Below are 15758 nucleotides of genomic sequence, written 5' to 3' on the forward strand. Positions count from 1 at the left end.
GTTGCGGAGCATCTGCTCTAGGCACATGGGCTTCAGTAGTTGTGGCACGCAGGCTCAGTAGTTGTGGCTTGTGGGCTCTAGAGTGCAGGTTTAGTAGTTGTGGCACATGGGCTTAGTTGCTCTGCAGCATATGGGATCTTCCCGGACCAGGGATCAAACCCATGTCCCCTGCACTGGCAGGTGGATTCTTGACCACTGCGCCACCAGGGAAGTCCCCCTAGGACATTTCTATGATTCTTGTTTCTAAATATTTGTATTGTGCTAAGAGGTGTTTCTTATTGCTCTTCTATTAGGAGGAATTGAGACTGGATCCATCACAGAGATGTTTGGAGAATTCCGAACTGGGAAGACCCAGATCTGTCATACGTTGGCTGTAACATGCCAGGTGAGATGTTGGGGCTCTAACTAATCAGATCAGCAAGAATGCGTTGATTCCTGTTATTAGCAAGCATCTGTTAGCATGGACAAAAAATGCACTTTCTCTGTTTTCAAGAATGCTATAGCTAGGGGAACTTCCCGGGCCATCCAGTGGTTAAGACTCTGCGCTTCCACTGCAAGGTTCGATTCCTGGTTGGGGAACTAAGATCCTGCATGCCACGTGGCTTGGCCAAAAAAGAAAAAAAAAAGAATACTATAGCTAGTTAGAAGATAGACTGCTACTGCAAAACTTCCACAGCGTAGAAACTTTCAGATTATTAATTTCATACACTTTCTTACCAACCACTAGGCCTCCCCTGGCTTCACCTGCCCTCTTCACTAGTTTATATTGTATGATTCATCATTAAATGATTCTTCATTAAAGTCATTCCTTTACAGATACCCTCAGATTTACATCCCCCATCTGAAGAGATGCCATTCCTAGATAAACCCTATCTGTCTTTTCAGTGCCTGTTCCCAAGTAGCTGATCATACTGGAGAAAAATCCTAACATAAAGGTGATTGGCGTCACTTTAAATTCAAGATGACAGACTTTAAGTTAACATTCAGTACTGCTTGGCAGACCTACTGAGTTTCTCCTCTGAAAAAGGTTGAATTCAGGCAAACTTTTTCCCACTCAGTAGGACAGTTATCTCATACTTTGTTCTTTCTTCTCAAACCTTCATGCTTCTCTTCAGCCCTCACTCTTAGCCAAATGACCTAACCTGTTCTTCACATCAAAACTATAAAACCCACCTACCTTTTTTAAAAAATTGATTTTATGAAGTATAGTTGATTTACAATGTTTTGTTAATTTCTGCTGTATAGCAAAGTGATTCAATTATACTAATATATACATTCTTTTTCATATTCTTTTCCATTATGGTTTATCACAGGATATTCTTTTTTTAATATTTATTTATTTATTTATTATTCATTTTTATTTTCTTTTTCTTTTTGGCTGTGTCGGGTCTTAGTTGCGGTACATGGGATCTCTTCATTGAGGCATGCGGGATCTTTCGTTGCGGTGCGTGGGCTTCTCTCTAGTTGTGGTGCGTGGGCTCCAGGGCGCACATGGGTTCTGTAGTTTGCGGCACACAGGCTCTCTCATTGAGGCACGCTAGCTCAGTAGTTGTGGCAGGCGGGCTTAGTTGCCCCGCAGCATGTGGGATCTTAGTTCCCTGACCAAGGATTGAACCCATGTCCCCTTCATTGGAAGGTGGATTCTTTACCACTGGACCACCAGGGAAGTCCCTATCACAGGGTACTGAATGTAGTTCCCTGTGCTATACAATAGGACCTTGTTGTTTATCCATTCTATATATAATAGTTTGCATCTGCTAATCCTAAACTCCCAATCCATCTCCCCCCGCCATCCCTCCATCGCCCCCCACCTCCAGCAACCAGAAGTTGCTTCTCTATGACTGTGAGTCTATTTCTGTTTCGTAGATAGGTTCATTTGTGTCATATTTTAGGTTCCACATGTAAGTGATATCATATGGTATGTCTTTCTCTTTCTGACTTATTTCACTTAGTGTGATAATCTCCAGGTCCATCCATGTTGCTGCAGATGACAATAAAAAATACCCCTCAGCCCAACAATGTATTACTTTGGTAAACTCTAAAAAGGATTTCAGAGAGAGAGACAGTTTTATGGAAAGATGAGTTCAAAATTAGAGATGGTGGTTTGAGGTGTTTTGAACAAAATGGCATTACAGATCTTCCTTGACATACAATGGGGTAACATCCTGATAAACCCATCGTAAGTTGAAAGTCATAGGTCACAAATGCATTTAATACACCTAACCTACTGAACATTGTAACTTAGCCCAGCCTACCTTAAACATGCTCAGAGCACTTACATTAGCCTACAGTTGGGCAAAATCATCTAATACAAAGCCTATTTTATAATAAAGTATTGAATATCTCATATGTAGTTTATTGAATACTGTACTGAAAGTGAAAAACAGAATGGTTGTAAGTGTACCAGCTGTTTACCCTTCGGCTCAGGCAGCTGACTGAGCACAGCACACTGCTGCTGCCCAGCATCGTGAAAGTATTGTACAGCATATCGCTAGCCTGGGAAAAGATGGAAATTCAAATTTTGAAGTATGGTTTCTACTGAATTTGTATCACTGTCGCACCATGGTAAAGTTGAAAGATTGTAAGTCGAGCCATAGTTAAGTTAGGGACTATCTGTATTTGAATCTAGATAGATTATACTCACTTCTCCCATGGGCAAACTTACTGATGGAGTTGGAGAATAACTGAAAGGAAATCTGCCTCCTTTTATCATTATGACAGAGGGGGCTTCCTAGTATCTTTCCATTCAGTGTGAGTTCTTATCATCTCAACAAAATAACCAGTCATTGTTGGAACTCATTTATAAATTTAAACATCAAATATAAATTGTTCTCTTTTGTGTATTTTTCCCTTATAAAACAAGTTATGAACTGTCCTTCATAATTCATTCTGTATTTAAAAAGCACTTTATAAAAAATGTTTATTACATCATTGTAATGCAGTGCTATAGTTAAAGGTGGTATGTGCCATAAAAAAATATGGATTTTGTTAGGATCCTGTGTCTTGGGTAGGGTTCACATTTTAGTGAAACACATATATCTGCAGAGGCTAATATTATGAGACTGATTTTCTGAAGTTACCCAAGAAAATCTGTCTCCTCATTTTTTCATGTTACAGATATGCCCATCAGTCAATACTTCTGTCTTGAAGTGGTGAATGCCATTTCTTTCTTTCTTTCTTGCAATATTTATTTATTTATTTATTTATTTAGGCTGTACCAGGTCTTAGTTGCGGCATGTGAACTCTTAGTTGCAGCATGCATGCAGGATCTAGTTCCCTGACCAGGGATCGCAGCTGGGCTCCTTCCATTGGGAGCGCGGAGTCTTACCCACTGGACCACTAGGGAAGTCCCGCCATTTCTTGAGATAGGAAAATATTTTGGTTCTTCATGAATAAAAGTTTATCTAATAGCTAGAGGCCCAACTTGATGGTCTCCTGTTTTTCTCATCATTTTCCTTTCTCACTTGTCATTTTAATTGTGTTTCTCTCCTCAGTTGCTCTACTGATCTTTTCATTGCAACCAAAATGTCACCATATGACAGTCACGTTAGGATTCCAGTATCAAGTAGACCTAAGCCATGTTGGCTCCATCTCATACATAACTCCTAGTAGAAAAAGAGTTAGGGGGATAGGAGAACTTTTAGGATAAGAGGGGAAGCAATGAGAAGAGGAAGAGTGGTATAGTAAGCTGTAGAAGCTATAGCTTATTGCCCAAAGCACCATTAGAAAATTGTTAGCTAAAGGGAAATAGGAGTGTTTAAAATAACACCCAGACATGGGTCATTTGACATGATATGTGACCTTTTTAAATAGAAATGATTTCCCCATGTTGTTTTGTGTTTTTTTAATCTTATTTTTTTTTTAATTTATTTGTCATATTTATTTTATTTTTGGCTGCATTGGGTCTTCGTTGCTGCGCGCAGGCTTTCTCTAGTTGGTGTTGAGCGGGGGCTATTCTTCGTTGCAGTGCGCAGGCTTCTCATTGCGGTGGCTTCTCTTGTTGTGGAGCACGGGCTCTAGGCGCGGGCTTCAGTAGTTGTGGCTCGCGGGCTCTAGAGCGCAGGCTCAGTAGTTGTGGCCCATGGGCTTAGTTGCTCCGTGGCATGTGGGATCTTCCCGGACCAGGGCTTGAACCTGTGTCCCCTGCATTGGCAGCCGGATTCTTAACCACTGCACCACCAGGGAAGCCACCCCCTACCCCATGTTGTTTTGACAGGGATTCATGTGGAATAAATATTTAAAGTACAATACACAATATAGTTGCCATGGCAACTCAGCCTATCATGCTGATGCTCTTAAGTTGTACAAACAGACTCCTATATTGGAAATGTTTATTAAGTTGTCAGATAATGCCTATTAATAAACTGAAGCAAAATTCTAAAATAAACATATCCTCTCTATAAAAATAACTGAACATTCACAGTTGGCTGAATAACTATGGATCTTTGATATTTTTTTCAGAGAAAAACAATTCTAATTCATTAATAATAGAAAGGATTACATGTCACCAGCCTAAGAGCTGGAACCAGAGGTATAGAGAGGATGTTAGATTACTATTTAAATCTAAACATTATCACCTCACATTTTTTCAGGTTTTCTCAACTTAATGAAGCAAAACCCCACTATGTATTAGATCTCTGTCTAATAGTGAAGTTATATAAAGTTGGGAGCCATATTTAGGTTACAAAAATGAATAGCCCATGCTTGTTCAAAGTTCTAGAATAATTTTAAAATTCTGAGAAGACAGTTTAACATAAGTACCAATTTTAAATGCACATGCCCTTGACAGAAAATGTGTCTTACAGAACTTTTCACATATAGTCAAGAATAAATGTGTAAAGAATTTACACCATAGCATTATAAAATGGTGAAAGTTCAAAACTTGCATCACTACAAAATAGGAAGAAGAGTTAAATTATGGTACTAAACAGGTATTAAAAATAGCTACTTTGGTGGTGTCCCAGCCCAATAACACAAGATGGCTGAAGTGGCACTGGGAGGGTGAGGTGGAGGAGACGAAATGCACTGGGGTGCAGAGCATATAGTCCATCCCCTTGTGACTGGCCCAGCAATACCCTGGGACCATGTCCACTTCTCTGCTGTCAGTTGGCCTACCAATGCCATGCCCAGCCACTCATGGCCTCCCTTCTGCCCAAGGAGGTCTATTAAGCTGGAAAAGAACTCCCTCTCATGTTAGCACTAAAGATACAAGAAAGTGAGAGAAGGGAGAACTTCATTCATCTTAATTCCTGGGGACTTAGCCCCCTGAATGTGAAGATTTTCTCCTCCCCCCAAACTGAGGCAGCTTCTGCTGTCTGTCCTCTTGGCCAGTGGTTTTAAACATTTCCTCTATCAAGACCCTCTTTTGCTATATACATATCCTTTGCTCCTTTCATGGATTCCTAAGATTTGAAAGATTTTTATCTGCCAACCTGCATAATGATAAAGTAATCATTTCCCCCTTTCCAAATTAACAAAGCCTTCTGTAATTGAGTATATGCTAAAATCAGTGCCCTAAGAGGTGGAGGATATCATAAGTCTTCCAAGTACATTCTGTATGTCAGGCACTGTGCTAAACAGTTTACATGAATTATCTAATCTTCAAAACAGTGCCATAGGGAGATTTTATCTACATTTTACAGAAAATGTAGAAACTGAGAATTAATATTCTCAGGTTCACATAGCAAGTGGCAGAATCACATATAAAAAGTGTTTGTATGAAAATGTATAGAAAATGATCTGGAAGAGGACTCCTGTGGGAGATGGGAGTGATCAAGAAGAACTTTCAATTTTTTACTTTTTTCTATATTGTTTGAATTTTTAATACAAGCATGTAGTACTTTTGTAATTTTGAAAAAATACATTTTCTCAGAAATAGGAAAAGAAAATTTTGGCGCTACCAGGCACTTAATGTAAACTGTCCTGAGGGATTTTCCTCAGAATTTAAAGGTGTATTAGGCTCCCAAGTAGATTTCAAGGGTGGAAACTACACTTTAGCAGCATTCGCTTAAAATCTGTAGAACTCAGGGTGTCTGGCGTGGGATAGGTAGCCTGAAACAGATTTCCCTGAGGAGCTCATAAGACAGTTTTCATGGCATTCCTCCATTTTCTTTCCTTTTTTAAAACTCTTTGTATTCTTCCTTTTCTGCTTTTGTTCATTTTTAACATCTGTGTGTACAATTGGAGCAAACACCTTTTTATTCTTTCTTGCTCATACTGTAGACGTGCTAGGGATGCCCCTGGGGTATTTCCAGTCTCCTTTAGCAACCCTAAGGAATGAACTCTGCTCAATAAAGTGAAGTGTAAGTGTGGTCTGCATATGCTAAAATTAATTGGGTATTGGATCAGGGTCTCTTACTTATTAAAGCTAAGTAAATGATCTTCCAAATGTTTGTTGTCTTGAGATAATTGATCGGTCCTGTGTTGGTATACAGTCATAGAATTTTAAAAAAAATTAGAAGTTTTTATTTTAAAAAAAAAGAATTTTGTCACCTACTTTGGTCTATATTTCCAAGCACTCCAACTCTGGCTAGACTCTAGCCTCACATGTTATGGGACACAGTGAGCTTCATATCTGCTATTTCTATCAGAAGTATCAGAAGTGAATGCCTCCTCCCTACCTCTGATTGTCACTTTAAAGTGTTTTTTCCTTTTGCTTTATTGGGGGTGGGAGGAATTATAGACCCATCATGAGGAAGTTGGTCAGTTATATTAGAAGTACAGTGTCATTTCCACTGTTCTTTTTCTCTCTAGCTTCCCATTGACCGAGGTGGAGGTGAAGGAAAGGCCATGTACATTGACACCGAGGGTACCTTTAGGCCAGAACGGCTGCTAGCAGTGGCTGAGAGGTAGGTTACTGGATCAGATGAGAGAAATATGGCTCCATATGTCACTGTAGTGATTGCCAGGGTTAGTCTGGCTGAAGGGTGTCTCTTCTTCTCTCTTATTGCTCTGTATCCCAAAGTCATATGTGTGTTTCAAAAGAATAACCTTCCTTAGAGAAAAACATGCTTCTTTAGTCAAAAATCTATGAGTTGCTGTCAGACTGGATAAAAAACAAGATCCAACTATATGCTGCCTTCCAGAGAACCACTTAGATTCAAAGACACAAATAGGTTGAAACTAAAAGGATGGAAAAAAGATATTGCATGCAAACAGTAACCATAAGAGGGCTGGAGTGGCTGTACTAATATCAGACAAAATAGACTTTAAGACAAAAAAAAAAAATCAGAGGCAAAGAGGAACGTGTTAGAACTAAAAGGTCAGTTCATCAGGAAGATATAACAAATGTAAACATATACAGACCTAATAGAGCCCCAAGATATGTTAAACACAAATTGATATAATTGAAGGGTGAAATAGACAATTCAAGCATAATCACTGGGGACTAATGCCTCACTTTCAATAATGGAAAGAACATTTATCAGATGCCCTGATAAAGAGCATCTACAAAAAACCTACAGCTAGCATCATTTTAACGGTAAAAATCTGAATATTTTCTCCGTAAGATTGGAAATAAGGCAAGGATCTCCACTCTCACTACTTATGTTCCACATTGTACTGTAGATCCTAGCCAGTGCAGTCAGGCAAGAAAATGAAATAAAAGGCATCCAGATTGGAATGGAAGATGTACACTATCTTTATTCACCAATGATATGATACTGTATGTAGAGAATCCTTAGGAAACTACACACAAAAAACTGCTAGAACTAAATTAGTTTGTCGCAGGATGCAATCTCAATATGAAAAATCCATTGTACTTCTGTATACTATAAATGAACAATTCAAGAATTAAGAAAATAATTCCATTCACAGTAGTGTCAAAAAGAATAAAATACTTAGTAATAAACTTAACAGAAGTTCAAGACTTGTACACTAGGGACTTCCCTGGTGGTCCAGTGGGTAAGACCCCGTGCTCCCAGTGCAGGGGGCCCGGGTTCGATCCCTGGTTGGGGAACTAGATCTTGCATGCCGCAACTAAGACCCGGAATAGCCAAAATAAATATTAAAAAAAAAAAAAAAAGGACTAGTACACTGAAAACTAACAATGCTGAGAGAAATTGAAGATCTGCATAGAGAAACATTCCACATTCATGGATTGGAAGATGCAATATTATTAAAATGGTAAGGGAGTTCCCTGGTTGCCTAGTGGTTAGGATTCTGGGCTTTCACTGCTGTGGCCCAGGTTCAGTCCCTGGTCGGGGAACTGAGATCCTGCAAGCCGAGGTGCGGCAAAAAAAAAAAAAAAAAACTACCCTCAAATTGATCTATAAGTTCAACACAATGCCTATTGAAATTCACCAAGACTTTTTGCTGAAATTGACAAGGTGATTATAAATTAATATGGAAATGTCAAGGACCCAGAATAGCCAAAACATTCTTGGGAGGAAAAAAAGAACAAAATTGGAGGTCTCAGTCTTCCCAATTTTAAAACTTAACTATAAACAACAGTAATCAAGACAGTGTGGTGCTGCCATAAGGATAGACATATGGATCAATGGAACAGAATTGAGAGTTCAGAAGTAAACTGTTTCGGGACTTCCCTGGTGGCACAGTGGTTGAGAATCTGACTGCCAGTGCAGGGGACACGGGTTCGATCCCTGGTCCGGGAAGATCCCACATGCCACGGAGCAACTAAGCCCATGCACCACAACCACTGAGCCTGCGCTCTAGAGCCCGTGAGCCACAACTACTGAAGCCCACGCACCTAGAGCGTGTGCTCCGCAACAAGAGAAGCCACCGCAGTGAGAAGCCAGCGCACCACAACGAAGAGTAGCCCCCGCTCGCTGCAACTAGAGAAAGCCCATGTTCAGCAATGAAGACCCAACACAGCCAAATAAATAAATAAATTTGTAAGAAAAAAAGAAACTGTTTCACTTATAGTCACTTGATTTTTGACAAAGGTGAAAGACAATTTAGTGGAGGAAATAATAGTCTTTTTAATAAATGGTGCTAATGTAGTTGGATATCCACATGCAAAAAAGATAAATTTAGACCCTTACCTTACACTATACATGAAAGTTAACTAAAAATGGATACCATTCTGGTGATTCCTCAGAAAATTAAACGTAGAATTACAATATGATTCAGGAATTCCACTTCTGGGTATATACTCAAAAGAATTGAAAGCAGGGACTCAGATAGTTACACACCAGTATTCATGGCAGCTCTGTTCACAATAGTCAAAAGGTAGAAACAACCCAAGTATCCATCAACAGTTGAATGGATAAACTAAATGTCCTATATACATACAATGGAAAATTATTCTCAAAATGGAAGGAAATGCTCACAGTATGCTACAGCATGGATGAACCTTGAAAACATTATGCTAAGTGAAATAAGCCAGTTGCAAAAGGACAAATGTATGATTCCTCCTATATGAGGTACTTAGAGTCAAATTCATAAAGACAGAAAGTGGAATGGTGGTTGCTAGGGGCAGGGGTGAGAAGAATGGGGGGTTATTGTTTAATGGGTACAGAGTTTCAGTTTGGGATGGTGAAAAAATTCTGGACATGGATGGTAGTGATGGTTGCACAACAACGGGAATGTACTTACTGCCATTGGACTGTACACTTTAAAAAGATTAAAATGGTAAATTTTGTTATGTATATTTACTATATATATATATATTTTTAAAGAATGATAGTCCTATATTTAGCTAAAATTATAAAACTTTTAGGAAAAAAACAGAAAATCTTTGTGACCTTGAAGTAGGCAAAGTTTTCTTAGATACAACACCAGAAAGCATAGTCTATGAAAGAAAAAAACGATAATACAGAGTCAGTTTTCATTTAATCAAAATTTGAAACTTCTGTGCTTCAAAGAGCACTATCAAGAAAATAAAAAGACAACCCAAAGAATGTGAGAAAATATTTGCAAATCATATATCTGATAAGGTTCTAGTATCAAGAATATATAAAGAACTCTCACAACCCAGCAGTAAGACACCCCAATTAAGAAATGGCCAAAGGACTTGTATAGACATTTCTCCAAAGCAGATGTAAAATGGCCAATAAGCACATGAAGAGATGCTCAATATTATTAGTCAAGAGGAAATGCAAATTAAAACCACAGTGAGGGCTTCCCTGGTGGCGCAGTGGTTAAGAATCTGCCTGCCAATGCAGGGGACATGGGTTCGAGCCCTGGTCTGGGAAGATCCCACATGCCGCGGAGCAACTAAGCCCGTGAGCCACAACTACTGAGCCTGCGCGTCTGGAGCCTGTGCTCCGCAACGGGAGAGGCCACGACAGCGAGAGGCCCACGCACCGCGATGAAGAGTGGCCCCTGCTTGCCGCAACTAGAGAAAGCCCTCACGCAGAAACGAAGACCCAACACAGACAAAAATAAATAAATTAATTAAAAAAAAAAAAAAACCACAGTGAGATACCACCACTAGGATGGCTGTAATGAAAAAGATAGTAACAAGTGTCAGGGAGGATGTGAAGAAACTGGAACCCTAATACATTGCTGGTGAGAATGTAAAATTGTGCAGTCACTTTGGAAGAAAACAATGTGGCAGTTAAACATAAATTTGTCGTATAGCCCAGCAATTTCACTCTGGTTATGTACCCAAGAGATATGAAAACATGTCCACACAGAGACTTGTTTGTGGATGTTTATAGTATTGTTATAGTAGCCAAAACCTGGAAACAACCCAATTGTCCATCCACTGAACGAATAAAATCTGGTTGATCCATACAATAGACCACTATTCAACAATTAAAAGGAATGAAGTACTGATACTTGTTACAGCATGGATGACCCTCAAAAAACATGCTAAATGATAGAAGCTAGACATAAAAGACCACATATGATTCCATTTATATGAAATTTCCAGAAAGAAAATCTGTAGTGGGAATTCCCTGGCAGTCCAGTGGTTAGGACTTCGTGCTTCCACTGTAGGGGGCATGAGTTCGATCCCTGGTCGGGGAACTAAGATCCTGCATGCCACGAGGCAAGGCCTAAAAATAGAAAAAAAATCTAGAGAGACAGTAGATTTGTGGTTGCCTGGGACAGGGAGTAGAAACAGAAAGTAACTGCATATAGACTTGAGAAATCTTTCTGAGCAATGGAAATGTTCTAAAACTGAATTATGAAAGTCATTGAATTTTACACTTAAAACAGGTCAATTTTATGGTATATAAATTATTCCTCAGAAAAGCTGGTAAAGAATTTGTTCATTTTTCTACATCCCCTAATATAGCTTTCAAATAAACTCTCAGAATTGTTTTACTTAATTTTCCCTTGTCTAGGGTCAAATGTGATCATTTGACCCCTACCACACATTTTACTGAAACCTAGTGATTAAATGGAATTTAATTGCATGTTGAGATGTCAGATTCACATTGGAACCTGCCTGGCTAAGTTGAGGAGAATTTTCTTTTCTAATTCGTTTATAATTATAACCAAATTCTCTTTCCCAGTTTACAATTTGAGGAATCCAAGTCATCGAATATACACCATTGAGGCATAAAATTAGGTCGGAACAGTAATTGTAGCTCTTTGCTTCTGCTTACAAAATCCCTGTCAAGAAGAAAGAATTACTTTCTTGCAACCTGATCTTAGTTTTCTGAAGATGAGTATACTAAAATGTATCTTCCCTCCCCAAGTTGTTTTTGGTGTTCTACAGAGATCACACTTTTCATTTTTAAGTATGCTGTTTTATTAGTTGAAGAGTTCTTTGGGATAAAGTCATTAAGGTTTTGTCCAGTAATATAAATGGGTGTTCAGATAGGATATATGAGACAGTAGAATGTTGGCTATGAGGACTGGGACTTTGTTTTGATCACTTGCTGTATCCCCTAGCCCTCGAACAGAGCATTCAGTATTTGTTAGTGAATTAATACTTATTAATTGGAGCCATGTTTATGGCTGTTTTTGTCAACTGAAAGAAAAATGTTTAAATAGAAATTTCATTAATCATTTCAGTCACTTCTACCTATCAGGAAAAATTTTTATAACTGAATTTCTGTTTATGTACATTGCATTTAAATTTATATTTCTGAGAAAGTTACAGGACAGGGCCTCCTCAAGATAATTAATACCTAATTTCCTTTCACAAGAGAACAACCCTCACTGATTAAGTTTTGCCATGCCTATTGAAGAATATTAACCCACATTCAGGTGACTAGCTCAGGGGGTCTAAGACTAGTCCTCAGTATAGCTGCATTAGCATCACCTGAGAAATTGTTCGAAATGCAAATCCTCTGATTCCACTCCAGATCTATTGAATTAGAAACAGTCAAGAGACTCTGAGGATAGGGTCCAGCAATCTGGTTTTGGTTTTTTGTTTTGTTTTTTTCTGGCCATGATGCACAGCCTGCCGATCTTAGTTCCCCAACCACGGATTGAACCCGTGCCCCCTGCAGTGGAAGTGCAGAGTCTTAACCACTGGACCACCAGGGAAGTCCCCAGCAATCTGTTTTAACAAGCTCTCCATGTGATTGGGATGCTTGCTAAAGTTTGAGAACCATGGCCACAATTGCTAGCGACAGTGTCCCTACCTTTTTTGAATGTTCTTTTAAGTACTATGAAAGAGAGAATGCCAGAACCCCCTTGAGGCAATACAGCTGTTTTTCAAACTTGTATGTTAAGAATCACCTGAGGGGGCTTCCCTGGTGGCACAGTGGTTAAGAATCCGCCTGCCAATTCAGGGGACACCGGTTCAAGCCCTGGTCCGGGAAGATCCCACGTGCCCCGTAGCAACCAAGCCCATGCGCCACAACTACTGAGCCTGCGCTCTAGAGCCCACGAGCCACAACTGCTGGAGCTCGTGCTCGGCAACAAGAGAAGCCACTGCAATGAGAAGCCTGCGCACTGCAGAGAAGAGTAACTCTCCACGCGCTGCAACTAGAGAAAGCCCGCACGCGGCAAGGAAGACCCAACGCAGCCAAAAAAAAAAAAAACACCTCAAGTGATTTTTTTTTAGATTTATTTTTTTAATTTTTGGCTGCATTCGGTCTTCGTTGCTGCACACAGGCTTTCTCTAGTTGTGGCGCGTGGGGGGCTACTCTTCTCTGCAGTGGCTTCTCTTGTTGCCGAGCACGGGCTCTAGGCACGCGGGCTTCAGCAGTTGTGGCTCGTGGGCTCAGTAGTTGCGGCACACGGGCTTAGTTGCTCCGTGGCATGTGGGGTTTTCCCAGACCAGGACTCAAACCGGTGTCCCCTGCATTGGCAGGCAGACTCTAAACCACTGGGCCACCAGGGAAGTCCTATTTGTTTTCTTTTTAAGAATAGCCATTCTGACAGGTGTGAGGTAATATAGCTCATTGTGGTTTTAATTTGCATTTCCCTTGTGATTAGTGATATTGAGCATCTTTTCATGTGCCAGGTGTTTGTTAAATATGCAAATTATCACAACTCTTCCCTGAACATTGTGATTCATTAAGTCTGGTTTAGACCTAGGAATTTAATTTTTTTAACAGAGTATTCTTATCCTGAGGAAGTTCTGGAAACACTAAGAGAAGTTGCTTATTTCCAACCAACTTTTTCCAAGTTGTGGGAATTGAAAGTTCTATGTGCTGCTTCAGGAATGTAAGCACAGAGATCCCAATAGTCGTCTTTGTGAACTCTGTTGAGAGAAAAGCCAGGATGACTCTTTGTTTTTCTAGTAAATCTTCCATATTCTGACAGCAAAAGGTAATCTCCGTTCCTGATAGTAGATTATATCAATGTTTCTTGAGGCAAGACTAGAAGACTTGTGCAGTACAGTACTTAGGCCTCTTCAGTCTTTTTTTCTGTCTTATAGTCATGATTTAAATAAAGAAAATTTTATCTCCTTATTCCCATTTGGTCAGGATCCCAAGGTAAAACTCTATCTTCACTTCATTTTCTTATCTCCATGCCCAGACTCAACAAATTCATCATCATCAATCCACTTAATACAAGAGCTAAACTTCCATTTCTGTTGATAATGGTGAAGAATAGCTGGTGAAATGTCCAGGAAAGTGCAAAGACTGCATGTGCCTAATATGATGAATCAATTCATCGTAAGATGTGGAAAATTCATTTGGCTAGAGTGGGATCTCCTGATATCGAGGTTCAGCTTATTGCAGTGTTATTTCAAGTGCTAGAACATTCTTTTGTTTTTTTATTCTTTTGGGTAGGAAAAATGAGAGGAAAACTATTTACTAAAGCTAAGTCTCAGAAAAATAGGTTTGACACAGTGTATGCTTTTGTAATGATCAGAATCTACATAGAATAGACTACTTTTAAAAGACTGATAAAATCTTAAGCATAGAAGTTTTTGGTTCTCAAGGAATTATAGCACACTGATTTTGTTTAAACAGATTATCTTTTGAACTGTTACATAAGGGAGTCAGTATTATACTTTTGGACTATAATGATTTTAGGTAACATTAATATGAAAATATTACTTGAGTTAAAGTGATGATATATAATTCTCTTTTGGTTTGGGTTATAGATAAAAGCTGTATTCAGCAACATTTATTCAGAATGTACTAGGTATAAAAAAAAATGTGCTAGTTGGAAAGGCCTAGTCTTTTCCCTCAAGGAATTTGTTGTCTAGTCAAAGAATGGCAGGCAGCTCCTCACAAGTGCCATAGAAAAGCCTAAATCAAATTTTCTGGAAGTGCAGAAGAGGGAGAATCACGTCTATTTGAGAGGTACAGGGAAGCTTTTATAAAAGTGCAGGTATTTAGTTGTCTTGATAGATGGATAAATCAAACTACCTTTGAAGAAATGGGGTCCCATTAGCATACATTTAATGAGAAGTTGTCTTACTTGGACCACCTTGCGTATTCATGTCTTAGGTAGCAGTTACAAAGGTGAGAAAATATAGATTTTTCTAAGAAAATAGGAAGTATTTTTAAATGCAAAGGGAAGAAAAATCATTATTGAGGTATAAGATGAATTAAGGTATCACTTATTTAACCATACTAGATACATGTCACATATTCTATAACTGTAACTAGTTACTAGCAAGAAAAAAGGGGAGAATAGATGAAATATACTTATTTCTCTTAAACCTCTTACAGTATTGAGTCCTTAGAAGGTTTTTGAGCTTAGAAGGTTTTATTCCTATACAACAACAGTTTATATATTTTTTTAATTGATCTTTTTTTTTTTAATTTTTTTTTTTTTTTAATTTTGCTTGTGGCCTTTTTTCAAGTTTATTTGTTTATTTTTGCTGTATTGGGTCTTCGTTTCTGTGCGAGGGCTTTCTCTAGTTGCGGCAAGCGGGGGCCACTCTTCATCGCGGTGCGCAGGCCTTTCACTGTCGCGGCCTCTCTTGTTGCGGAGCACAGGCTCCAGACATGCAGGCTCAGTATTTGTGGCACACGGGCCTAGTTGCTCCGCGGCATGTGGGATCTTCCCAGAGCAGGGCTCGAACCCGTGTCCCCTGCATTGGCAGGCGGATTCTCAACCACTGCGCCACCAGGGAAGCCCTTTAATTGATCTTTGAGTGATCATTGTTTTTGTTTCAGTCCTAATTCTGTCATGCTGCCCTTTGTTTTTCCAGGAGACCACTGTTTCCTTATATTTGGAAATTTCTCATTCTAGTTCAAGAGTCCTCAAAGAATAGATTTGATTTATTCTGAAGTCCTGCCAGGTAGATCTACTCTAAAGCAGTTGCTGTCATCTCTTTATAGTTTCCCTGGGCTTCCTAATAGAAAGGGAATTATATTCTTTAGCCTTCTTACTATCATTTCTTACCTACCCATCCAGGTAATTTCGTTGTTAGAGATGAATTTCTCATCTGCCTTGGTTCTGTGTGCAGCCTCAAAATGTTCTTTCTT

General features: G+C 39.2%; 1 protein-coding gene and 1 long non-coding RNA gene across 4 annotated transcripts in view; one reads left to right on the top strand and one right to left on the bottom strand.

Moving 5' to 3' along the window:
* RAD51 (RAD51 recombinase) overlaps positions 1-15758 on the top strand; it is a 40171-nt gene that overhangs the window by 21338 nt on the left and 3075 nt on the right. For all 3 annotated transcript variants that reach the window (XM_082387262.1, XM_082387261.1, XM_082387263.1), the window contains exons 5-6: positions 294-385; positions 6754-6848. In XM_082387262.1, coding sequence (XP_082243388.1) covers positions 294-385; positions 6754-6848 — 187 coding nt within the window. The remainder of the gene's footprint in view (positions 1-293; positions 386-6753; positions 6849-15758) is intronic.
* On the bottom strand, positions 8012-15756 carry LOC309626529. The gene is made up of 2 exons (XR_014243249.1): positions 10391-15756; positions 8012-10085 (listed from the first exon to the last, which is right to left on the bottom strand). It is a non-coding gene; the product is annotated as an uncharacterized lncRNA (long non-coding RNA).

The sequence above is a fragment of the Balaenoptera borealis genome (assembly GCF_965194805.1).
Source record: "Balaenoptera borealis genome assembly, chromosome: 3".
In the NCBI taxonomy this organism is placed as follows: Eukaryota; Metazoa; Chordata; class Mammalia; order Artiodactyla; family Balaenopteridae; genus Balaenoptera; species Balaenoptera borealis.